At 35.8% G+C, this 25,412-nt stretch overlaps 2 protein-coding genes across 2 annotated transcripts; one reads left to right on the forward strand and one right to left on the reverse strand.

Moving 5' to 3' along the window:
* The first annotated feature begins 1,989 nt into the window (after positions 1-1,989).
* On the forward strand, positions 1,990-6,896 carry LOC126716818 (ABC transporter I family member 20). The gene is made up of 7 exons (XM_050417810.1): positions 1,990-2,359; positions 3,838-3,971; positions 4,633-4,752; positions 5,607-5,702; positions 5,870-6,022; positions 6,145-6,222; positions 6,405-6,896. The coding sequence occupies exons 1-7, from the start codon at positions 2,185-2,187 to the stop codon at positions 6,639-6,641; spliced, it is 993 nt and encodes a 330-aa protein (XP_050273767.1). The 5' UTR covers positions 1,990-2,184; the 3' UTR covers positions 6,642-6,896.
* A 5,483-nt stretch (positions 6,897-12,379) lies between these two features.
* LOC126719134 (putative pentatricopeptide repeat-containing protein At1g12700, mitochondrial) lies at positions 12,380-14,203 on the reverse strand. Its single transcript, XM_050421722.1, has one exon. It carries the CDS (start codon positions 14,201-14,203, stop codon positions 12,380-12,382), a length of 1,824 nt encoding a protein of 607 aa, XP_050277679.1.
* Positions 14,204-25,412: the final 11,209 nt, after the last annotated feature.

The raw sequence follows: 25,412 nt of genomic DNA on the forward strand, positions 1-25,412 counted from the left end.
TGATGATTGAGAAAGAATGTGAGATTTATAAAAATAAAAATAAAAAAATAAAAACAAAAGGAAGAGAATGAGTGTAACTTTCTAGTGAAAGGAAGAGGATCCTATTCCGTTCATCATTGGCACTATTTTTATTACATGCCAACTATTGTGAAATAAAATAAATTAAGAAAATAAATGATGGCATGAGAGAGGAGGGGAAAAGGAGAGAGAGAGAGAGAGAGAGAGTAGGAAGTTGTTTTGAATGAGAATGCGGAATTGATGGTGATGATTAAGAAATAATATGAGATTGAAAAAAAAAAATTCCCAAAAATTGTTAAGGTGGCTAGTTGTGATTGGGGTGATATCACTTCCAACTTTTTTCATGAAATGTTAAGGTGATTTGTTCTTCCATATTCAAAGTCAGGAAATGATTATCTTCATTTGAAATGAATGTATTTCTTAATTAAGAACACACAACTTTTATTGTACACCAACTTTAAGTGTATCTTTCTAGTGAAATAGAGAGGCTCTTATTACGTTGAGTTCACCATTAGCACTATTTTTATTATACGCTGTAAAATTATGATTTTCAACTATGTTTTGTTGGCATTAATTTCGTGTCAAATTTTATTGTATTTTAGTCAATCATTTCCCTATATGATTGTGGGATTTAATGTAAGGGTGGAGTGTGAGACTTTGGTGAAGATTTGTGAAAAACCATAAAGTTCACAACTTGCTCGCGACTGGCTCACAAATGGACAACCCACGAAAGGCCATGTGAGAAGTACGTGCTGGAAGTTGAAGAGTCAAGTGTCAAAAGACATCTCGTGACTCATCTTGTGACTAGGCCAACTCGTGAGATGCACTGTCAACCTGTTTTAGTGTGCTTTACTTTGGTTTCCTCTTCGATAACACATCTCAGTGTTATCTAGTGCTTTACATTTATTGTTTCTTGTTTATCTTTATGCACTAGAGTGTAGTTCCGGTTTTTTGCGTTTCATTTACTCTTATTCCACACTTAGTTAAGTAGAGTAAAAGCAATTTACCCATAATTTTAAAATTGGGGGTCTAAACAAGTTATAGTGTTTTGCACTATTGAGCTTTCATACGCCAACTATTATAAAATAATATAAATTAAGATAATAAATTATGGGATGAGAAATTGGGGGGGGGGGGGGGGGGATGAGAGGAGAGTATAGGAAGTTGTTTTGACCGAGAGAAGGGAATAGTGGGGATGATTGAGAGAGAATGTGATAATAAAAAAATAAAAAAATAAAAAAAATAAAAAAACCAAACAAACAAACAAACAAGTAAAAGGAAGAGAATGTGAATGATTAGAGAATGGATGAGAGTTAAGGGTGTGCATGTGTCAGGTTGAGTTAGATTAAACAATTTTTTCAACCCAACATGGTCTTATTGGATTGAGAAATTCCCAATGCACCCATTTGTTGTAACAAAACAAAATAAAAATTGTAACACAAGTTTCATTGCGTTGGTAGAATAAACTATTTTATCATGATTACATATTTAATTATTAAATTAAGTGTCAAATTATATATAATTTGTATAAATAATGTATCCAGTATATTAGAATTGTTTAGTGAATAATAAACCTAATTTAATCGGAACAGTGATGGGTTGATGTTTTCAAAAAAAAAAAAATGGTGTTTTAATTAGTTTAATCAAGTTAGCCAACCTCATTTCATCACAAAGTTTGTTCTTTAACTTATTCCAAGTCTTGCAGCTTAATTTGATCATATATTTTTGGACTCACTTCCACAATTTGGATATAGATCTCATGATAATGCTAATTAACAAATCTATGATTGTAGATTTTATTTTTTATTTTTTATTTTTACAATTATAATAAAAAATACTTAGTATTCTAAAAAAATAATAAAATAGAAAGATTTTCATTTTAAGATGAATTATTTTCTAAATCTAATAATACAAAGCCTTACTAAAATAGGAAAGGTCTATTTTTCCATTTTAATGGAAAGACTTTTCCGGATTGGACTTGGTGAGAGCAGTCCATCAAATTCACTTGTGGTTTCTTAATTACTCTTCTTTACATGTGACTGTCACTCTGCCACGCCTCTCAACTCGGTCTTTCTCTCACCGTCGACTCACCTAACTCACCAACTTGACCTCCATAAAACTCTGCCTCTGCCTCTCTCTCTTTCTGAAACTCTCTGTTTCTGAAACATGGGTTTGAAGCAAAGTGAAATGTCAGAGCCAATGATAGAGATCAACGGTCTGAAATTCACGTACCCGGGAATCGACGGTCATCCTCCGCCGGGTTCCACTCCTTTGATCGAAGATTTCTCTCTCTCTCTTCACTCCGGTGATCGCTGCCTCCTTGTTGGATCCAATGGCGCTGGTTCGTTCTACTGTTTCTTCTTTCATACTCTGTTTTTTCGTTAATACTACTCTTTGTTTGGTTTCCCAGAAAATGGAGGGAAATAAAAATCAAAATTGGAAATTGAGATATTAATTTGTTGATTATTGGGTTCAATTATAATGGGGTTCGTTCAATTTTTGTTCTTTTTCACATTCAGAGTTTCCTTGAATCTCTGTTTACTTGCCGAGAAAATGGAGGAAAGGAAAATATAAAATTGGAAACAGAGATTTTGATGGTGTTTTTCTTGGGTTAAATTATAATGGGCCTCATTCAATTTGTATTCTTTTTCACCTTCAGAGTTTCCTTGATGCTCTGCTTACTTTAATGCTTTGTTTGGTTGCTGAGAAAATGGTGGGGAAAAAAGAGTCAAAGTGGAACCAGAAACTTTATTGTTTGTTACATACTTATATTGTAATGTTTTTGTTCTATCTATAGTTTCATCTTCAGAATTGTCTTTGATACTCTAATCTGTTTAATGCTCCATTTGGTTTCCGAGAAAATGAAGACAAAAAAAAAAAAAAAAAAAAAAAAAAAATTGGAACCAGAGATTTTGGTGTTGCTTTTGTGGTTAAATTGTAATGACTTTTTTCAATTTGTATAAGTCTGTCACCTTAATAATGGTCTTAATTTGGTTTATGAAAAAGTGAAGAAAAATGAAAATAAAAGTTGGAAACAGAGATTTTTTTAATAGTTTCTCTAGTTAATTTGTGATAGTTTTTCTTTATTATGAAATGCGGATAATTGAAACCCACCATTCTAACAAGTTGAACCCATTGCTCTGGTTGAACTTGATTGCTGAGAACTTTCATGAAAAGAACAAATTTGGACCAGAGATCAGTAACAAAATGGAAATGATGGGGACCATTGTTCTGGTGTGCTTGATTCTTAGCTGGGAATTTTCTTGGATTTGCTGTTTGGTTGATCAGAAAATGAAGGAAATTTGCATGATATTAGCTCTCGTTAAATTTTTATTCAGTTAATCTATGATTAGTTTTTTGAGATGGGAGTAAATGGAACCCACAATGTTATGTTTGTTTGTTGAATGATTGTATTGTAACATGGAAAGAATGATTTCATTTAGCATCTGTTTGGTTATTGATAAAGGGAAAAAGAAGAAATAGTGAAGGGGAAAATTTTAGGTACAATCCCTATTTCTCAATTAAAAGCAACCATGCAGTTGCATTAACCAATAATTTAATTTAATTTTTCTTAGATGAATATAATAATGGTTATGTTGCATTGGTCAATACAGTCATGTGATTGAATTTAATTTGAGAACCTATGGTACAATACCTAAGAAATTGTATCTAAGTTTTGCCCATAGTGAAGCTCCAAGTTTTTTTTTTTTTAATTGTTTTTTTTTCCTTTATTTCAATTTCTTAGCAAATCTAACAAACAATTCAGAACAAAAATTCTCATGGTGTGTTAGTGTGCGTATTAATTGATTGTTATTGTAGGGAAAACGACAATTCTGAAGATATTGGGAGGGAAGCACATGGTTGAACCCCATATGGTCCGCATACTTGGAAGATCGGCATTTCATGACACCACATTGACTTCTTCTGGTGATCTCAGCTATCTTGGTGGCGAGGTTCATGCTTTTCTTTGTTCTTTGACTTGAACAATTTTTATGAGTTATATCGAATAAAATATATGCTTTTGTTTCAAGGATCTGATTGTACAACTGAATAAAATATGTGCTTTTTTTCAAGGATGAATAAAATATATGCTTTTTTTTTCAAAGAAAGTTACAACTGATTTGATTGTACATGAGAATTTCAATAAATAAATTTGGCATAAATTTCAACTTTGCTGGCATGTACGCAATTTATAAATCCAGTTGGGATCAAATATGGCCAAATAATCAATATGTTTTGCCATTATCTTTTCCTTGGAAAATTTAAATATATGACATACAAAATTTAACATGAAATGCAAGCAAAAATTCAGACACTGTTATAAAATCACAAAATTTTGCAATTCCTTAAATTACATTTTTCCCAATATTTCCTTAGTTTCTGAATGTTAACCAGATATATTCCTCTTTCTTTTTTCTTTCAAAATTTTGTTTCAGTATAAATCCATTTAATCCCAAATTTTCTCAGCAATTTCACTTTGCAGTTGCTTGAGTATGTTGTAAAACATGTTCTAATAAAATTTGAAGGCTTTGATAGTTGTAATCAGGCTTTTTTTTTTTTTTTTTTTTAATTTTTTTTTTTTGGGGTGGGGGTGGGGGGATTATTTACTTGCAGTGGAAGCGAGAAGTTGCTTTTGCCGGATTTGAGGTTGCAATACAAATGGATGTTTCTGCAGAAAAAATGATATATGGAGTTGCGGGTATTGATCCTCAAAGAAGAGATGAGTTAATTAAGGTAAGAACCAGTGTGTTCTTTCCTTGAGATACAATCTTCATTGATGTGAGCTTGAACTAATTGTCCTGCAAGATGTTGTGTCTTTATTTATATATTGGTAATTACATCCCTATGGGGTTTGAACCTACAACCTAGCCCTCCACATTGCTTTTACAAGGGGATTAGGTTGAGGTGCTATTTGAACTAGAGCTTATTGGCTCATATGTCATGTCTATGTAAATGGATGTTATGAAAAGGAAGTGTTGAGGTCTAACTCAGAAGTAGGGACTAATTGCCCAAATATTCAAAAAGCTATCTTTATACAAGCCTCAAGTTTCACAAGGTTTCGACATTATCACACCCTAATAATAGCTGAGAAGGTGGGACAAGATTGTTTCTCATATTCTACTGATAGAGCAGAAGCAATTTCTGTGTTTTGATTTTAGTCATTAATGTTTCTTATGTCATTGGCTAGGGTGTAAAAGTCATTAGCTTCAGTCAATTCCATTTTTTGGAAGTAACCTAGATGATTAACGTAGAGAGTAATTTTACATTGCATGATTGTCATATGATTCAATATACATAAGTAATTATTGAACATTCCTCTTTCATTTATATGAAGAATTCAACTATAAAAGTATGATTGTGAGGCTTCTTATAATATGCAGAAGAATAATTAAATTTTGAATGGAAATGGAACAGTTTCTTGGGCATTGGTAATTGCATGTAAATCATAGGCATTTGAGATATCAATGTCCTGAAGGATGCGCAAGGTAGCTAATATTAAGAGAAGACAAATGCATAGTCCACAAACCATGTGCAGTTGCACCATTGTTGGGACTGTCATTACGTAAATGGTTTCCTTGGTTATGTAGGTACTGGATATCAATCTATCATGGAGGATGCACAAGGTATCTGACGGTCAGAGAAGACGAGTGCAAATCTGTATGGGTCTTCTCAAGCCATTCAAGGTATTTCCATCTTTAAGCACTCACCATCTCACCAAGTGTAAATTCTTCAGTATCATGTATCTTAAGCTTTTTCCTTTTTCTTTCTTTCCTTCTTTCCTTTTCTTTCCTTTTTTTCCCCCATTCTCATATTCCAAAATGTAATATAATTTGGCTCCATTGTTTCCTAGGTCCTTCTTCTTGATGAGATAACAGTTGACCTTGATGTTCTAGCAAGGGCCGACCTTCTGAAGTTTCTAAGAAAGGAGTGTGAAGAGCGAGGTGCCACAATCATCTATGCAACACATATATTTGATGGCCTAGAGAACTGGCCATCTCATATAGTATGTCTTGGTTTATTTTTCCGAACTTCTTGTCTAAACTCTTACCCATGAAAAGAAATTTTTTTCTAAAATTTGGATGAGTTTCTACGTCTCCTCAAGGATAAAACTGTTGTATTTTTCAGGTTTATGTGGCTCATGGGAAGTTGCAATTAGCAATGCCTATGGATAAAGTCAAGGAAATCAGCAAACTGTCACTAATGGTAATTTTTTTATTTTAACCTTCACATTACTTGTAGATATCCAATATGAATTTCTTTCAAATATTAAATTATGAGAGAGAGAGAGAGAGAGAGAGAGAGAGAGAGAGAGAGAGAGAGAGAGCGAGAGTAGTGCTTTTCCTGAGCCCTTGTTTCTGTTTGTGCTTCTGGAATTGTATTTGCAGAGAACAGTTGAAAGTTGGCTGAGGAAAGAACGAGATGAGGAGAGGGAGAGAAGGAAACAGAGAAAAGCATGTGGACTTCCAGAATTTGAGAAACAAATTGAAGGAAGTCGTGTGACTGGTGATCCAGCCCGTGTTGCCACTCGAGCGCTTAACAATGGTTGGGCAGCAGGCCGGTTGCATTCCACCATTGCCGGAGAAGAGAACTTTGTTTTAAGCTCAAATAGAGTTCTGAGATAGATGAATTCAAGTTATTCAACACAAAGGAAAGGCCCCAAGCTTTGTGCCTTGATCATACAACAATTAGTTGGGATAATCTGCGACAGGTCCTTGTGAACTGGGATGACCGCAGAATATGTTGCCACTAGTACATGACATTCAGATTATCATTTACAGTTGTGTAATAATTTCTTGTGTTACTTTTGTGGAAGCATGCTATGGAAATGGCTTGCTTCCTTTTAAAAAAATAAAAATTGTGGGTATATTATTCGATTCTGTCAACAGTCAACACTAAATTATGCTCAAGATCCACCATATGGAAGTTCCTCCAAAAAAAAAAAAAAAAAGATCCACCATATGCAAGATAGATACTTATTAGGTGATCAATCCTCTAAATAATAAATATCATTCTGATCCAGTGGTGTCAATCCATTCAATTTAGATAAAAATGCTCATAAACTTAAAACAGTATATATGATAACTGTCTCAGATAAGTTAAACAGTGTGAGCCATCAATGGTATCGATATCACATTTTCAACAATGCGAGTCATCAATTTCATATGGTCACATGTTCGTTCCTTAGATATTTGTCAAATTTATGTAGTAACTACAAGCTACAATGAAGAGGAATGAAACTCTAGTCATAAGAGACCAAAGTGATGCAATTTATCCTATCTGAGCTCTAAATGGATGATCACCCTCGGCACCATTTTCTTTAAGCTTGCATAGTGTTTCACAAGGACATAATGATCCACCTCTTCAACAAAAACTCTGCTCAACAGTGCATTATCAAGGAGAAGGCCAACCAACAGCTAATGCATCTGGGGTAATGCATTAGATATGATACATCTGAGAACCATTGAGAGGCTAAGTCCTAAAAGCAAGTGCAAGTATTAACACGATGTTGGTGCCATATAAAGCATACTCTCCCCACATTTGGCAAATACTTCTTGTTATCTGAAATTGCATGAAGGTCTCTAACCATTTGAGATATAACCAACTACAGATTATTCTATTAAGGCTAGCTCGCCAATATCTTGAGCATTCATCAAAATCTTGATAGGTTTAGTACAAGAATGATTGAGTAGAAGAGAAAGAGTAGCTTGCACAAAGCTTAAAAATTATTGTCTTTATTGAACTAACATGGAAAGCTTTTTATTTATGCATAGAAAGATGATCCAAAATGGGAAAAAAAAAAAAAAAAAAAAAAAAAGAGAGAGAAATTAGATCAACTGCACCAAGCACTAAAAAAATGATCTATCACTATTACCATTCCAGCCAAAATTATTGGCTACTTTCCAGTACTCAATAGCATTCAACACATAATCATGAAAGGAATCAAGGGAAGAGACAAGATATTTCAACCATATCCCTTGAAAGTGAGCCAAATAAGGGGATCTTATAAACTGTGAATCATGAGTTATTTAGAATCTAAAAGGCCAAATGTCAATTTCTATCATATAGTGACAACGATCTAAACAAGCAGATACACTCTCAGTATAGTATCAATGGAAAAGGCATAATAACCAAATAACAGTAGCATCCCCTTTGACAGAGAGTGCATCCCAAAAAGTTACAGAAGATTTACTGATCTCCTAAGCCTGCAAGAACCAAGAAATAGAGACAATATTTAATAACAAGCCCATAATTGTATAGAAGCTTATCAGGTTAGACATCGAACAAAGCTTAACCTAGTTAGCAATCTTGTTGGAAAGCCAATCTAGCCCCCGTACAGCCTTTCCTTGGCATGTGTGCTCTTGATATAACTAAAATAAAACCTACAAAAATGGCCCCAGTTAGTGGATACTGAATTAACCATTCATAGGGTAAAACATGTGATGCTTAGATACTTGTTTGAAATAATTGCCACAAACTGAAAATGTCTTTTCCTTAAATAGCCTAGTAAAAACTGAATCAGTAAGTAGCTAGTAGATGTAGCCTACAATTTTTCTTTTTATAGGAAAATTTGCTGATTTCATTAGACGGGCAGAACCCAAATTAAGTACATCAAACTCGACTTGAGAGGCAATAATAGGTGGAGTATCCTCCACCCAATTTGTACAGTCGGAAATTACATCAGCAAATCTAGCTAAGAGGTGAGCAGCAGAATTACAATTCCTGCTAGTGATCATTGCTTTCCAGCTACGAAATTTTGATATCTTAGTCTTTGTGCCAGTGATAACCAGTCGAACTGAGGCAGGGTGAGTTCCAGCTATAGCATGAATCACCACCTGAGTGTCGCTTTCCAGGATGATTTCATGCAATCCCAAGACCCAGGTGAAGATGGCCATGCAATCCAATGCTTTTGCTTCTATCTCCATAGCACCAAGTGGGTAAGGAATTCTTTTAGAAAGGGCTCCCATGATCTGCCCTTTATCATTGTGAATCACCACACCAATGCCACAACGGCCCTTGTCCAGTCGTCCTAATACAGCTCCATCGGTGTTGACTTTGAAGATATTCGGTAGAGGAAGGCTCCAGGAGGTGGGATGACGTACTGGCCAAGGGGAGGAGGGGGCCCGAGCAAGGCAATATTCCTCCATGTGTCGAGAAGCTTCAGTGACAATAGTTGCTGCCTGTTTTCGAGGATCTCCACGGTTGACTGCATTTCTGTTAATTAAGAGGCTCCAAGCTGTGACAGCCAGTACTTCAATGTCCATTGCACTAAGTTTTTCCAATCCAGAAGCAACTTTCAAATTTGCTAGTATACTACAACAATCTCTCTTCTTCTTTTTTAATAATATTTACAGTCAAGAGTACAACAACAGTAAACGAAAAGCAAAAAATAACAGTGGTAGTACACAAAAATCCCAACTAAGAAAAGTGAAAGTCCTTAGCAGTTGCAGCAAGATTATCAGCTTTCTGAAGACCTCTCTCGCCATTCTTTTTTTGAATAAACTATATTGTATTTTTTTTATTAAACTAGTGAATTAAAGAATTCCAGGTCCATCTTTATCCAGTAAACACATATCCTCCACCCAATACGTTAAATCATTACATCATTGAAGCTTTTGGCTTCAGTTGCTAGCCTCTATGCTGGTCGGTTTGTACAAGTAAAGCCATGAGTAAATGATATGTGGCCATAATCATCCACCAAGCCTTTAATCTCATGCCCCAGTACTAAATCCTGAAGCCCCAGCTCCACTGCAAATTGCACTGCACTGCATAATCTTAGAGCCTGTTCTTCAATCCAATCATTGTCTGCTTCTATTCTTGCACACGTAGTCCCAATACAATGACGCCCACTATCACAGATAACCACTCCCAAAACATGCCTGACTATCTTGTAGTTTTTGAACATTCTAATTTCTAAACCATATTCCTTCCATTTGAAGGCCTATGTTTCATACATCCTTCATGACTGCTTGCATTTGCCATCTAGGAAGCCTTGAATTCTAACGTAAGGCTACTGCTTCAACATTATCTGGAAGAGTAATAACCTATGACAGCTAGACAGATGATTGCCACCTTGGTAGCTAAGCTAAGATCCTTTTGTCTTCTTGATCTCAGCAAACCAAACCTAACCCTGCTTATCTTTTATTCTTTGATCTACAATCTGACTCTAACAGAATACCTTGTCAGCTCATACATTCCACAAATGACAAAGCCTTGATTTAGCTTCCCCTATATAGATTATTGTGAAGAAACTTGTTGCCCATCAAAGGTTCCCAGCGAGTGCAAAAAAAACTTATGCAGAAGATGGGACAGCCTCAACATTGATGAGCATTCACTAAAAAACAGATTTGTTCCTGAAATACCACAGGTTTTACAACTTCCCCTGCAAAAATTAATGAAAAATCAAGATATTTCTTAAGATTATCATTACCCCCATTAATCGGTTTTATCCTCCACTGCTGCTGTAAGTATCGCCAATTACATACAAACTAATCTTTCATTTCATAACTACATCAAACTATTTCCATTTTAAGCTACATTCACATAGTAGCTGTTCAGGGATTTTTTTATTTTTGTGCCACATGGCAATTGCCCATTTGACAAACAAATATAGGGTCTTTAGCATATAAGGACCAAGCTAAATATTCACATGTGGATTGGGCCCTATGCCTCATTATTAACAAACAATTGTGGCCTATGAATGGTCACAACTGAATTGGCAAACTAGCTTTCTGTGACAGCTAAGCTTTGAATAAGGATTAGAACATAATAAAGGTAACAAGAGTGAGAAATAAGAAGATATACGAACCTGGTACAAACTAGGATTATTAAGTATCAAACCCACAAGGACTGTATAAACTATAAACACACCTTAAGGCTAGTCTGCCTGTAATTCTACTAAAAAATTCCATAACCATAAATATTAAGCTATAGACAATCATAGGAGGTTACATAAAAGGCTAAGTAACCTGCTACAGTAATAAGCTACTGGCTAAGCGACTACTCTTCCTTGAATTTTAACATCACTTAATGCCTCAGATACAATATCCGAAGTAATCAGAAATCTTGCTTCATTTCCGTATACTTCGTATACCTCAAATTACTCCGGATATTGTATCCAAGGCATTTAGTTATGTTAAAATCAGACACCTTGGACACAATATCCGGAGTAACTACAATGTGCGTACCTCGAATGTGAGAGAAAAAATGAGGTACAGAAACCCTCATTTTAACATCCGGATATTGCAAATTTTAAAAATGCCTCGGATACAATATCCGGAGTAATCTGATTTAACATAATCAGAAACCCTGCTTCATTTCCATAGAGTAAGTTTCATATTATGTAATCACTTATAAATGGATAAGGAGGTGAATGAAAGTTTCCAAGGATATCAAATCTTGATGTTTCATGCTATTGATCAAGTAGGAAAAAGAATAAGAAAATATTGAATGATTACTATTTTAAAAGTCCAAGCATAACAACTAAAAACAAAAGGCAATATGTGAAGTGCCTTATTGAAAGAATGTTAAAGGAATTTCCAAGTTTCAGGTTATATTCTCTGTCTGCATCATCACAAAAAAAATTTGAGGACTTATTGTCTTATTCCCTGAAGCCTTCCGATAGTATTTAGATAAAGAATAGCAAACTCTGAAATCTAAAACACAACTAACAGCAGAATTACTTGACAATGAAAGAATCCAAAATCCATAAATAGCAATTGTTCAAAGCTGCAAAATCAACCGATCACTCTTTCTAGAAAACAAATATAACAGCAACAGAGATTGATGGACGAGAATTTAGATTTACATAAAAAACGGGATCCTTTAAATGTAGACAACAAGCACTACACTGTTACAACATGTAAGTTTGAAGGGTCAATGAGGAATTGGGGGCAAGGGTAGAAACCATCTATGTTTAACAAAGAACGATATAGGTTGAATGTATAACCTAACTAAGTAAGGACAATCTACTAGTATCAATGGTCTTTGGTAGATATTCAGTTGACCTATCACAAGCACCCAAATTGCCACATGAGCATCACCAACTGCAAACAAACTATTCTGTCATTTCATAAATAAATAAAACTAATTCCATGTTTGCTGTGTTGCATCAACTGAAGTTCAAGATAATTATCCCAAAATTAACAACGCTAGTGCTCAACATATTTTCAAGGCAAGATAAAAAGTAAAAAATACTGGTTTAGAAAACAACAACCTAGCGGCAATACAAGAAAAGAAATATCACCATATAAAAGAAAAACTTGAAACAAATATACCCACTTGGTCCTTAAGCATTATCAATATGTCAATATAATTACAACACAAAGTAAAACAATAAACTAACTCCATTATAGAGATGGCTTTATCTATTGGGAGGGAGGGAGGCACGAAGAAACTCTAGAATGTTCTTATCCACTTGATTAGATGACACCATGTCAACTAACATGCTTGCAGTGGTCGCATTTGCTGAAAATCCCTTGTCAACCATTATATGGAGATATTTTGTCGCCTTTGATGTCTCACTATGTTGCAGTAACCCTTGGATAATTCTGTTACATGTGCGATCGTTAGGTGAGCAACCATTCCCTTCCATTTTCTCAAGCAACTCACATGCTTCATCTATTAGTCCTTCTTGGCACAGCCCCTTGATCATAATATTGTAAGTTGGAACATCAGGCTGCAATCCTTTGTTAGGGAGACTATAAAAGATTTTTCTTGCAGTTGTAAGCTTCCTGACAATACAAAAACCATCAATCAAGATGTTGTAATAAATCAAAGTATTATGCTTCAGCCCTTTGTCTTCCATCTCTTGAAACAATGCCAATGCCTCAACGATTTGTTTATTCTTAAGAAGGCCATCTAACAAGATGGCATAGGTCTGGGGATTTGGATGTTGGCCAAAAGCTTGCATGTTATGGAATAGCTCAAGCGCAGCTTGGGGTCTCTTTACTTGGCAAAAGCCACCCATAAGAGTGTTGTAAGTCACAACATTAGGAATAATTCCTTTGTTGGACATTTCATGAAAGAGACGCATTGCCTCATCAATTTTTTTACTTTTGCAATATCCATTTATCAATATGCTATAGCTAAACACATCAGGCAAACAACCCCTCTCAACCATCGTATTAAATGCTTTGATAGCATCATCCATTTTGTTTTGCAAACAGTAACCGTCAATCAGAGAGTTATAAGTGACGGAATTAGGCTCAATGCCTCTTTGAACCATTTCAGTAAAAACTTCTTTTGCCTTTGTCAACATCCCTTCCTTGCAAAGTGTGTCCACCAAAATGTTAAAGGTGTACACATCTGGAATGGTCTTCCTTTGCGTCATCTCATTCAACAAAGTGGCAGCCTCCCTCCACCGGCCAAAATTGCATAGTCCTTGAATTAAGCAATTGTAAGTGACAATGTTTGGCTGAATGCCTTTACTCATCATTTCAGACAAAAGGTTTGAAGCCTCAGTTACCAATTTGTCCTTACATAAACTGTCAATGATCGTGCTATACAGCACCACATTAGATTCAAAATTCCCTTTTTCTACTGTCCTTAGCAACCTAATAGCTGCACCAGTCTCCCCAATCTTACACAGACCGTTTACTATTGTCCCAACAGTAATCACATCAGGTTGATACCCTTTGTTCTCCATTTCTTCTACCAACCTCACAGCTCCAGAAACATTACCTTGAAGACAGAGACCTTTAAGAAGAGTGTTTAGGGTTACATGGTCTGGTTGATAACCAAGTTTCAAAATTGTTGCTAAGACAGAGAACCCAAAATCGACCCGGTTCAAATGGCAGTAACAATTAATCAAAACATTGAGAGTACAAACATTGAGAGTAATTCCAAAGGATCCCATATCTCTAATTAGAGTAATGACTACGGGGTAAAGCTTCATTCTTGCAATGGAACCAAACATGCGACTAAAATCCACAATGGAAGGCAAAGGGTGCATGTGAAGCATTTTATCAAACAGGTCTAAGGCATGATCAAGATTCTTAAAGGTTCTACATTTGCAGTGATCTCTCACAGATTTCAAAAACTGATTCCGATTCTGATTAGGGATTTTTGCATTTTCTCTTCTACTGCTAATATTATTAGTAGAATAAGTAAAAGCATGAAATGGAAGGCTTCCTCTAATAATCAAACGACTGTATACAGAAACAAGAGAGGATGTTGATTTACCCATTTCCTCGAGAAGAAGAAGAAGCAAAGCTAGTTTGGTGTTCACAATGACTGACTCAGGCAGCTACCAATTCGGGTCGGGTCTGGTTTGGTTTCGGCTGAGCCCCGGAGCTTGAAAAAGGAGAAATCGTGGTAATGGAGTTGGCAAATCAGAGAGCGAAACTGGAAGCTGTGAGCTGTGAGTGGGGACTGTAAGAGGGAGTGAGAGTGTATTTGCTAATGGAAAACTCATTCAAGTAAAATATTGTTTAGTTAAAAGAGCCCTAACAAAACAAAATAAATTATTGATGATATTTTATTTATTTATTTATTATGATATATTGTATAGTATTATTTCCTAATTTTTTAAAATTACTAAAATACATTTTTGGTCCAAATTTTAATTTATGAGATTTTTTTTTTTTGAAAAATAATTTCTATTTATCAAATTTAAGTGATCACATTTATTTGTTAACTAGTTTTATGCCCGTTCGATGCACAGCTTAGTAAAAGAATTATATATAAATTTTTTGATAATATAATTAAATTTAATAGCAAATAAAATAGTAAAAATATTTTATAGATAATGGCAAGTTTTAAATTTCTAAAAGCTATTGGTAGTAATTTTATTTGAGGAACACTAATTAATGATTGGAGAGAAATGCTACATCCGGTTGGACTAAGACATAACTTTTAGTTGTTCAAATAACAATTAGGCGAAGTAAGGTGAGAAACAACAAATAATAATTATAACATACCGACATAATAACATTTATATTTAATTATAATGACTCGCTTGCATCTCAAAGTGTCAAATTAATATTAACACTAAACATGCCCAGATATTTATGTTAATTAATGTAAATAAGCAAAAAAAAAAATTATCAACATCTAACACCCTACTATTGCATGAATTATGATTAAAATTGACCTAATATTTTTACTTTAACCCCAAGAAATCATCCCAAATTTACAAATTAAAAACTAACCAAATTTATAAATAAATAAAAATTGGAAGCAAAATTCACTACAACACACACGTAAATATATACACACAAAGACACTCACATGAAAGTTGAAGTAAAGACACTTACATAAAAAATTTGAAATTAGAGTTAAAGTAAAGACACTCACATGAAAGTTGAATTAACTTTGACAGAAGGGGGAGGCAAGCGAAGTCATGTAAATTTCACATCACCTTAAATATCCATTGTTTTTATATTTAATCAAGGGATAATTATAGTAAACCCACCTGAGGTTTGGCCCGATTACACTTTACCTACCCGTGGTTTAAAACTTATCACTTTGCCCACCTGTACATCAATCCGTTACCCCCCCGTTACCCACCTCACCCTCAGACGTTAGAAAAACACCCTTTTATGCCAAATTAGAACATTACACGGATCAAACAACGCGAACTCACTCTCTTTTCCCCACGAGCCCTACAAACGCGAAAAATCCATTCTTCATCTGAGGTTGACATACTGCTGCAAGTGTAAAACCTAGACGAGCAACGGGTTGTTCGAGTGACTAAAATCCTGGTAAGAAATCAGTCACTCTTTGGGTTTTTACTTTGGGCTTGCGGTTGTTTTATTTTTTTGTGAGTAATCAATGAATGGTCAATTTTACATGTAATGGAATGAGAATATTGGTTGTGTTTGTTGATATTTATGAAAATTGTGACCACCTGTTCTTTGGATTTGTGTTTGTTTATGGGCATTTTTGTCTGTGGGCACTTTGTCTGTCGTGGTCATTGTGTCTCACAGTGGACCCAAGTTTCTATTGGGTTGAAATTTTTAGTGTTTGCATGTGCTATTTAGTAAAACAGAATCAAAATCAAAAGAAAAGCAGAAAATGTGGTCCATCTGTGTGCGTTGCATCCCAAAAGCAAAACTGAAACATGCAACTGTTTACTCTTTTGCCTCTTTTGTTGTTTACAATTCTTTAATTGTTGATTGTATACGTGTCAACTTGTAATTTGTTATTACAGATGGACGTTGAAGTGAAATTGGAGGTACATTATGGGGGTGCTTTTGTGTGGAACCCTAGTTTAGAGTACTTTAGTGGGAAAGTTGAAATAGTGTATAGGGATGCTGATTTGCTTGGTTATTTTGAAATAAAAGGTATATGTGAGGAATTGGGGATTGATGAACCGTGGAAGGTTTATTATTTAGGTCCTGGGGGCAACTTGGAGCAAGACTTAAGGCTCATAGAAGATGATCAAGATGTGGAACCCTTGTGGAACCCTAGTGAGGGAGGGCCAAGAGACACCATCATACTGTATGTGGAGAGTGGTAATGCTCCACTTGCAGTTGAAGTTCCTGATGGTGCAGGGGTTGGTGTAGGAGCTGGTGCAGGGGCTGCTATAGGGGGTGCAGGGGCTGGTGTAGGGGGTGGTGCAGGGGCTGGTGTAGGGGGTGGTGTAGGAGCTGCTATAGGGGGTGATGGTGTGGAGGAGGAGTTTGATTGGTTGAATGAAGGCCTGGAAGGAGAAGACTTTGCTGATGACATTTTTGGTGAGTCTTCTCCACCTCACATAGTGCCAGATGAGCCTAACACTGTTCCAACCACTGATACACCTCATCCAAACACTGATACACCTCATCCAAACACAGATGCACCTGGCCCAAGTAATGTTCCTCCTCCAAACATAGATTTAGATGAAGAGTGGGCTGAACCAGGTTTAGAGGATGATATGGCAAGTGTGGATAGTTCTGATGATGAGCAGGGGCCTGGCAATTTGGAGTTCAATGAGAGGACTAATATGGAAAATGTTAGGTTGGCAAAAGGGATGAAGTTCCCAAACTCCCAGGTGTTTAGGAAGGCTTTGAGGGAGTATGTGATTCAGAATCACATTGATGTCAAGTGGAAGTTGAATGAGAAGAAGAAGATTTCTGTACATTGTAAGAACAATTGTGGATGGAGGTGTTATGCCTCAATAGTGACTGGAGAGTGCACATTTGAGATCAAGACATTTTATCCTGAGTGTACCTGCCCCCTATCATTTAAAAATGGGCAAGTTACATCAGCCTATGTGGCAAAGAGGTATTTGGAGGATTTTGGTAAGAATCTTAATTGGGAGGCCTCAGGTATTAAGCACCATGTGATGCAGAAGATTTCAGTTAATTTAAGTCTTAGTCAGGTGTATAGATCAAGGAAGGCAGCTAGGGGGCTGATTACTGGGGATGAAGAGGCTCAGTATGGCCTACTTAGAGATTATGCAGAAATGATATTAAGGACAGATGTAGGAAGTAGGGTGATTCTGCAAACAGAGATGGAAAATGAGAATGCAGAGCCCAAGTTTAAAAGGATGTACATTAGGTACAATGCTCAGAAGGTTGGCTTTCTAGGTGGTTGTAGACCCTTTGTTGGGCTGGATGGCTGCCACTTGAAGGGTAGGTTTGGTGGGCAATTATTGTCTGTCACTGCCAAGGATGGAAATGACAATATATTCCCAGTGGCAATGGCTGTGGTTGAGCAAGAGAACAAGGATAGCTGGACCTGGTTCTTGGAGCAGTTTGCTGATGACATTGGCAGGCCAGATGAGCTCAATCTAGTATTCATCAGTGACAGGCAGAAGGTATTATCATCTAGCTCATGTTCATGACTTCATTACATGCTTACCTTTTTACATGCTTACTTGCTAACATTGAATGCTTACTTGATTGCAGGGCCTTTTACCTGCAATGGAGACTCTATTCCCAACTGTGGAGCACAGGTATTGTGTGAAGCACATATACAACAACTTCAAGGTTAACCACAAGGGCATGGAGTTGAAGAGTGTACTGTAGAGGTGTGCTGGCACAACATCAGCCAGGGAATTTGAGAGAGGGATGGACCATCTTAAGAGTTTGGATGAAGAAGCTTGGCAGTACCTAGCTGATATAGAGCCTGCACAGTGGACCAGATCCCACTTTTCTTCAAGAGCTTTGACAGATTGTATGGTAAACAATCTGAGTGAGAGTTTTAACTCTATGATTGTGAAGGCTAGAGACAAGCCCATCTTATCAATGCTGGAGTGGATCAGAGTTAGGCTTATGAGCAGGCTGTATATAAAGAAGGCTGGCATAGAAAAGTATGATGGCAATTTGTGTCTAAGCATACAAAAGAAGTTGGAGCAGTTAAAATTAGAGTGTAAGAGTTTCAGTGCAGTTCCTTCTGGGAGGTTTGTGTATGAGGTTGACAATGGGAGGGAAAGGCATGTGGTGGACTTGGTAAATAGGACATGTAGTTGTAGAGTATGGGACTTGACAGGAATCCCTTGCAAGCATGGAGTTGCAGCCATTTTTGTGAATCGTGAGAAACCAGAAGACTACACCCATCCATGCTACTACAAGGATGCTTATGTGGAGACATACAAGACACCCATACCTCCCATGCCTGGCCAGTCTGAGTGGATGTCAAGTGGCCAACCCAAGCCTGTTGCATCTACTGTCTATAAGCCACCAGGCAGGCCACCCATGAAGAGGAAGAGAGATGCTGATGAGCCGAACCCTTATAAGGTGTCTAGAGGAAACAGGCCAGTGAGGTGTGGAAGGTGTCAACAGGAAGGGCACAATGCAAGGGGATGCAAGGCCAATGTCACTGGTGAGACAGCATGGGAGAGGAGGCAGAGATTGCAGAAAGGGAAATCTGTATGTTTTTACAAAAAAAATTTTATTCAAATGCAAAATTCCAATAACTGACACTGTAAAAACATACTCATATTTGGTTGCAGGGAAGTGGAAGGCCTTCTACACACAGGCAAGGATCCCAGGCCCCATCTTCATCACAGACCCAATCCTTAGCTCAGCCCCCACCAACACATCAGCCTTACACTATGACCTCATCCAACCAGGCAGCAAGGTCACAGCCACAAGCTCCAGCTCCACAGCCACAAGCTTCATGGTTAGGGCCACCAGCTCCATGGTCACAGAACCCAAGTCAATGGTACTCTTCAGACTTTAGGTACACAGTTAGAGGAGCTCCTTGGTTCTCTTCAAGCCAGCCAACACCACACACTCCTGCAAAAACATGGGACAGTAGACCACAATCATCACAGGTACTGTAGTGTTAGGTTTGATGTTTTATTCATAAAATTGTGATGCTGGTAGCTAACATGTGAATTCTTGTACTTTGTAACCTACAAGACCACCTGCTACCAGAGGAGCTGCTTTGAGAGGAAGGGGTGATGCAGCTAGAACTCAGAAATGTAGAACAAGAGGTGGAAAGGCCAGCTGTGGTGTGAAAGGCAGGGGCAGGGGCAGTAAATGAAGACTAAGTCAAGACACTTTTGTTGCTATGTATTAGGGTTATGTAGTGTTAGGGTTAGGCAGGGTAGACAATGGCAGGGCAGACAATGGCAAGTCACTTTTTGATGTAGCTGTTCAAACACTTTTTGTATTTTTGTAAGTTTTGTAAACATTGGGCAGCTGCAACTGTTTTGGTTGTTGTACCAAATGCCTTATATTTACTGGTGGTTGATGAAAGACTATTCAATGCCACCTTCAAATATGTATACAATTTCCCAACTTAATGACAGGTGTTCAGAATTATTGTTCTGATTATTGCAGTTTGTCATATGCGTTATTATTATATGAGTTTGTTTATGTGTGCAGGGTGTATGTGTTGAATAGCAGGTGTATGTGTTGAATTTGTTGTCTTTTCTTGCAAGTTGACAGATTGTCATGCACTTTAAATTCACTTTCAACACAATTGTCTTCACACAATGCACTTTAAATTCACTTTCAACACAATTGTCTTCACACAATGCACTTTATGCACAAACCAACATAGCTCACAACATCCAACAAAACACAAACACCAACAGCTCACAACTCACAAGTAGCCAATTCACTTTAAACAAAAATACCAACAGCATCTAACATAAATAACACTTTATCTTAAAAAGGCTTATATTATTAAGTGGCTTCAAGCTTATATTACATAGTTCTCATTCTCAAAAAATTCTTTCATAGTTCTATTACAATACAATTGAGGACCAGCTTATATTACAACCCATCAGGCATACTCAATCTTATTATTCCAACATTTTCACTTGAGCCAAAACATGAAAACAACATAACCAAAACAAAAAAAAACCATGACAGAATTAGTGCAATTCTGCACTTTCTCTCTTGCTTTAAAGCTCTCACTGCTATCTCCTTGGCTTGAACAGAGGAAGCTCGAAACTTTCTCTCCCTCTCAATGGCTTTTGCTGCCTTGTCTTGAGCAATTTCTGCCATTTGGGTAGCTTTTGCTGCTGCCTGAGTAGCTTCTCTTTCCCTTTCACATGCAAGTTGCAGCTCACTCTGCAGTAAATCCAGCTTTTGTTGCACCAAATGGGCAGCTTCATTCCCACGCACACAAGTGGGATTATCAATCCATCTAAAGAAAGGGCACTTGGGACCAATCTGTTCATAAATTGAATTGAACACATCACATTCCAATCTCATGCGAATCAGCTAGATTAAGTAAAAAGTATACTTACCTTATATCGGCTACAACCCAGAAACTTTCTCCCAAAATTATCCACTGTCAGACTTGTTCTCAGCACACAAGTCTCATATGTACACAAATGCCCACATGAACCTGAGAATTTCCACTCGAAGAAGACATCGATTATCAACTCCCTGTGAATCAACGCTATCATCAAAACTTGAAACCCCAGCTCAGAACCATAAAGCAGAAATGTCGTACCTGGTGATGATCTATCTTCGAATATTCAACGACTCAAAACAACCCAAAGTCAGAACCTCACCCTCACACGAAAGCACGTTCAAAAAAATCAAAACCTCAGATGCAGAATGGATTTTTCGCGTTTGTAGGGCTCGTGGGGAAAAGAGAGTAAGTTCGCGTTGTTTGATCCGTGTAATGTTCTAATTTGGCATAAAAGGGTGTTTTTCTAACGTCTGAGGGTGAGGTGGGTAACGGGGGGGTAACGGATTGATGTACAGGTGGGCAAAGTGATAAGTTTTAAACCACGGATAGGTAAAGTGTAATCGGGCCAAACCTCAGGTGGGTTTACTGTAATTATCCCTTTAATCAATTTTCTGTCTCCATTCTTTGAGGCGTGATGATCATTATCATGGTTTTCGATGCTCAAATCTTGGTCTCATGGCTACCTGTAGATATACATATTGGAAAAATCAGTAATAGTACCTTACTTTGTCAGTATTTCATATATATATATATATACACACACATATTACAAATTAAAAGCAACCCAAATTTTTAAAAAAAAAAAATTTGAAAGAAAAATTTACTACAACACACACATAAAAATATACACACAAAGAAACTCTGAATTCAATAATTACAAACAATATAAATTTCTAAACATTACCCAAAAAAAAAATCTAAAATGATAGTTAAAGTAAAGACACTCACATAAACACAAATTTTTCAAAATGCAAATATGATTTTTGTTAAAATTAATCCATTAGTTCCCATAAAAGCTATTCCATTGCACGGAAGATATACCATTGATTCTAAAGATCATATATAATAAGCACATAAATTAGATGAAATTTACAAAAATGACTTAAACAAAAGGCAACCCGCACACAAAACATATTCAATTTGATGAAAAAAAAAATTAAGAATGGAATTTTATGAAAAAACAAAAAGAAGAAGGCAAATACATATATGCAAGTTTCATAGGTAATTACATATTAGGGTTTTTTTTTTTTTTTTTTTTTTTTTAACTTTATCCCAAAAGATTAGTTAACGTTATTAGCTAGATTGTTATTAGATTTTTTTTTTCAAAATTTTTTTTTTTTTGTTTACGTTAAAGTTAATACATATTACCTTTTTTTTTGTTACTTTATCCCAAAAAAAAAAAAATAGAAGAAAAAATAAAACTTTTAAATTTGTTGCAATTAGAAAATAGATGGTGTAGGATAAATGTTTATCCCAAAAAAAATGACTAACTTAAGCTAATAGTAGAATTGTTACTTTATAAAAATTTTTAAAAAAGAAGAAGAAGAAGAAGCTGATACAAACACTTATTGTTACTTTATCCAAACTCTAAAGAAATTGATAAGATCAAAAACATTTTTTTTTTTATCTAAAAGCTTATTGTAGTTTGGTGTAGCCACTTGGCTCAACAATTATATATATTTTCAAAAATCTAAAAAAAAATTCTGCAATTTGGTGAAGTCATTGGGAGCAACCACAGCGTCTAAGCTCAACTTTTATTATATAGTATATGATGTGTCTAAGAGTATTAGTATCAGACTCAATGCAATATTAGCTATAAATTATTGTTCTCTATTTAAATATCTTTTCTTCCCCTCAATTCTATATCAAACAAACACTACTCACATCAAACCCACATCAACTACAGATTCGCCTTAGATTTGTCAACAATGCACAAATCGGCCAGATCACGAAACACGAATCCTCTTATTTCAAACAACATTTGCCGATCAACCTCCATTAACCATCATTTGTTGCACTACATCCCTGCCAATTCATTTGCATCAGTGCATGAGAGACAAGAGAAACTGTGTGATGGAGAGAGAGAATAAAAACAAAACAAAACCAAAAAAAAAAAAAAAAAAAAATTGTTTGTTGATGAGGAGTATCTCAATAGACGTCATAAGGTACTATTCATTTGTTAGTTTTACGCATTAAAATGTCGAGCTTGTAGCACTGTGTTTTAAAGTGGGTTTAGCTATATTTTTAACTAAATACTATTTTGTCAAGCCTATTAAGAATGCTCATATGGAGTGATTAAGTGTTAATTTTAATTTGATCATGTCATCTAAGAGACTAAAAATGATTACTTTAAACTTCAAGGGCTAAAGTCATTCATGAGCTTAGGGATTAACGGGACAATTTAACCAAAATATCAATGTCTGTATTATATGGGGTACCCTTGTCTCATATTCACCCATGTTCTTGTGCTTCCCTATAGATGATTTTAGCCATGAATTTATGCACTTAGTTTATAAAATAGGATTGGTGTTACCCACATCACTAGTCTACTTCAAGAAAGAGCAATTTCGCCCCCGGGGGGGGGGGGGGGGGGGGGCGGGGGGTGTGTTGAAGGTGATTTCATAGAGCCTCATGCACCATTTGAGAGCTTAAGCCCCCATTCAATATACAATTTCTAACCATAAACAAAATAAAATAGAAGGTGTAATTATGTTATGTGGTCATTGGAACAAGATTTTGCCTCCTACAACTTCAACTCATCACTGTTATTCTCACCTAAATGTATAAATAAAATTAAGTATAAAAATAAAAATGCAAAAGCTAATACATGACCTCCAAGTATTCTAGAAAGCCTTGTATTCTTAAACAATGACACAGCTTCAGATTTACTAGAAGAATAACAACCTTTAAAATCCTTTCTTTCTTGCTGCCTCCAGAGCTTCTTCGACAGCCAGACAGATGATTGTCACCTTGTCCTGAGTTTCCAACTATGGCAGCCAGATAGATCCTTTTGCGGTCTCAATCTATGGCAAAATTCCAGGACAGCTTCAGCATTGATGCTCATTCCCTCAAAAATGGCCTTGATCCTGAAATACCATAGGTTCCATGAGTATCCTGTATAGATAAATGAAATCAAGATCTTCCCTATGATCATCATTACCCCAATAAATTTTTTTTCTTACCATAGTTCTCACAATAATCTCCAAGCCAAACCATTAGGCACTAGTTTGGAATATGCCATACCTTGGCTTTCCCATGATAATATTCCCTGAAAATAAGCAATGACACAACTGGGTAAGACTAATCATAAAACTATGCTGTGTATAAGAAATCCAAACACTATAATCATAATATCTTCATCATTCCACTCTAATTTTGTTTCCACGACGAAACCACTTTAAGACATGTTTCTTTTCACAAAGTGACATATAAAGTATGGAAAAAACCTTTTGTTGGGACAGAAGTTAAACCACCTTGGAGATCAATTAGGAATTTACTAGCGTATGACCCTACTTGTTTCAACTAACTTTTTGGAATTTTGGAACCATGGTGTGTTTCAATTAACTCATAAGTGGTTTCTATTGCTACGATCAAACTGTTTAATAATGAAAACTTAAATGATTCCAGTAGCCGCCAATAATGAATTTACAATAACCCCACCCTCTGTTCAAAGTGTTACTATTCTCATTTGTTAAAGCCTATACTCAAACAACCCTCACATATAAATTTGTAACCCAGTTAGAACAGAATTATAATTCAAAAAATGACCACCTACTTGCTAAGTGTTTTGAATAGGGCATACCCAAACTACCTTTAAGGAGCCATTCCTTTTTCTTGTGATAATAGGAAACCATGCTTGATTTCACTAAAGTTAAAAATGCAAGTTTCACATTATCTAATCACTTATAAATGGATAAGGAGGTGAATGAAAAAAAATACAAGGCCTATCAAATTTTGATGCTTCATTTTTCAAAAGAGCTGAACATCTAGTATGCATAAGAGAACATTCGATGATTACTATATTAAAACTCCAAGCATAACAACAAAAAACAAAAGGCAATATGTGAAGTGCCTTGCCAAAAGAATATAAAAAGGAATTCCAAGTTTCAAGTCACATACTCTCTGTCTTCAAGCCTTCTGACTCCAATCAGAAACTTTAAGTGCATGAAAAATACAATTCATCCTTGCTAGTAAATGCATGATTCCAATGCCTAGCAAGAATAAATTCTCTTAAAACTACAAGGGCAAAATAACAATAATATATATTTTTGTCAATCTATTTATTCAAATTAGTAAGTTGCCTGTGCGATGCATGGATAATTTTTTGATATTTTATATAAGACAGTTTTGGATAATGTTGTACATATATTATAAAGAAAAAGTAAACTAAATTAGAGTAAAGAAACATATAAATTTCGAGATATTAAAAATTAGTTTAGTAGTTTCATTGCATATTTGTAGCCTTTTCAAGGCAAGATTAATTTTCAAAAAAGTCATGAAACCAAAGATAAATACAAAAGAGTAACGGACCATAGAAATCGACTAATTTGTGTTGTGTTCACATATTTCATATAATGAAATGAAAGTATGCTTAACTCTTTCACCGTCTTCTACTCATCGATAATGTGACATTAAGACATAATGTGAGCAAGTATGTATGCATGTATCTTATAGATGATTTAAAATTAAACTATGGTAGAATATGGCTTTACATTGCGCACCAAATATTCTCTCTACTTATCTACCAAAAACAAAAACCATCCAACTAAATTACCCAAATCTAAATCATATTTAAGCCACTAATTTTGAAAAGA

Source organism: Quercus robur, chromosome 3 (genome assembly GCF_932294415.1).
Source record: "Quercus robur chromosome 3, dhQueRobu3.1, whole genome shotgun sequence".
NCBI classification, from domain to species: Eukaryota; Viridiplantae; Streptophyta; class Magnoliopsida; order Fagales; family Fagaceae; genus Quercus; species Quercus robur.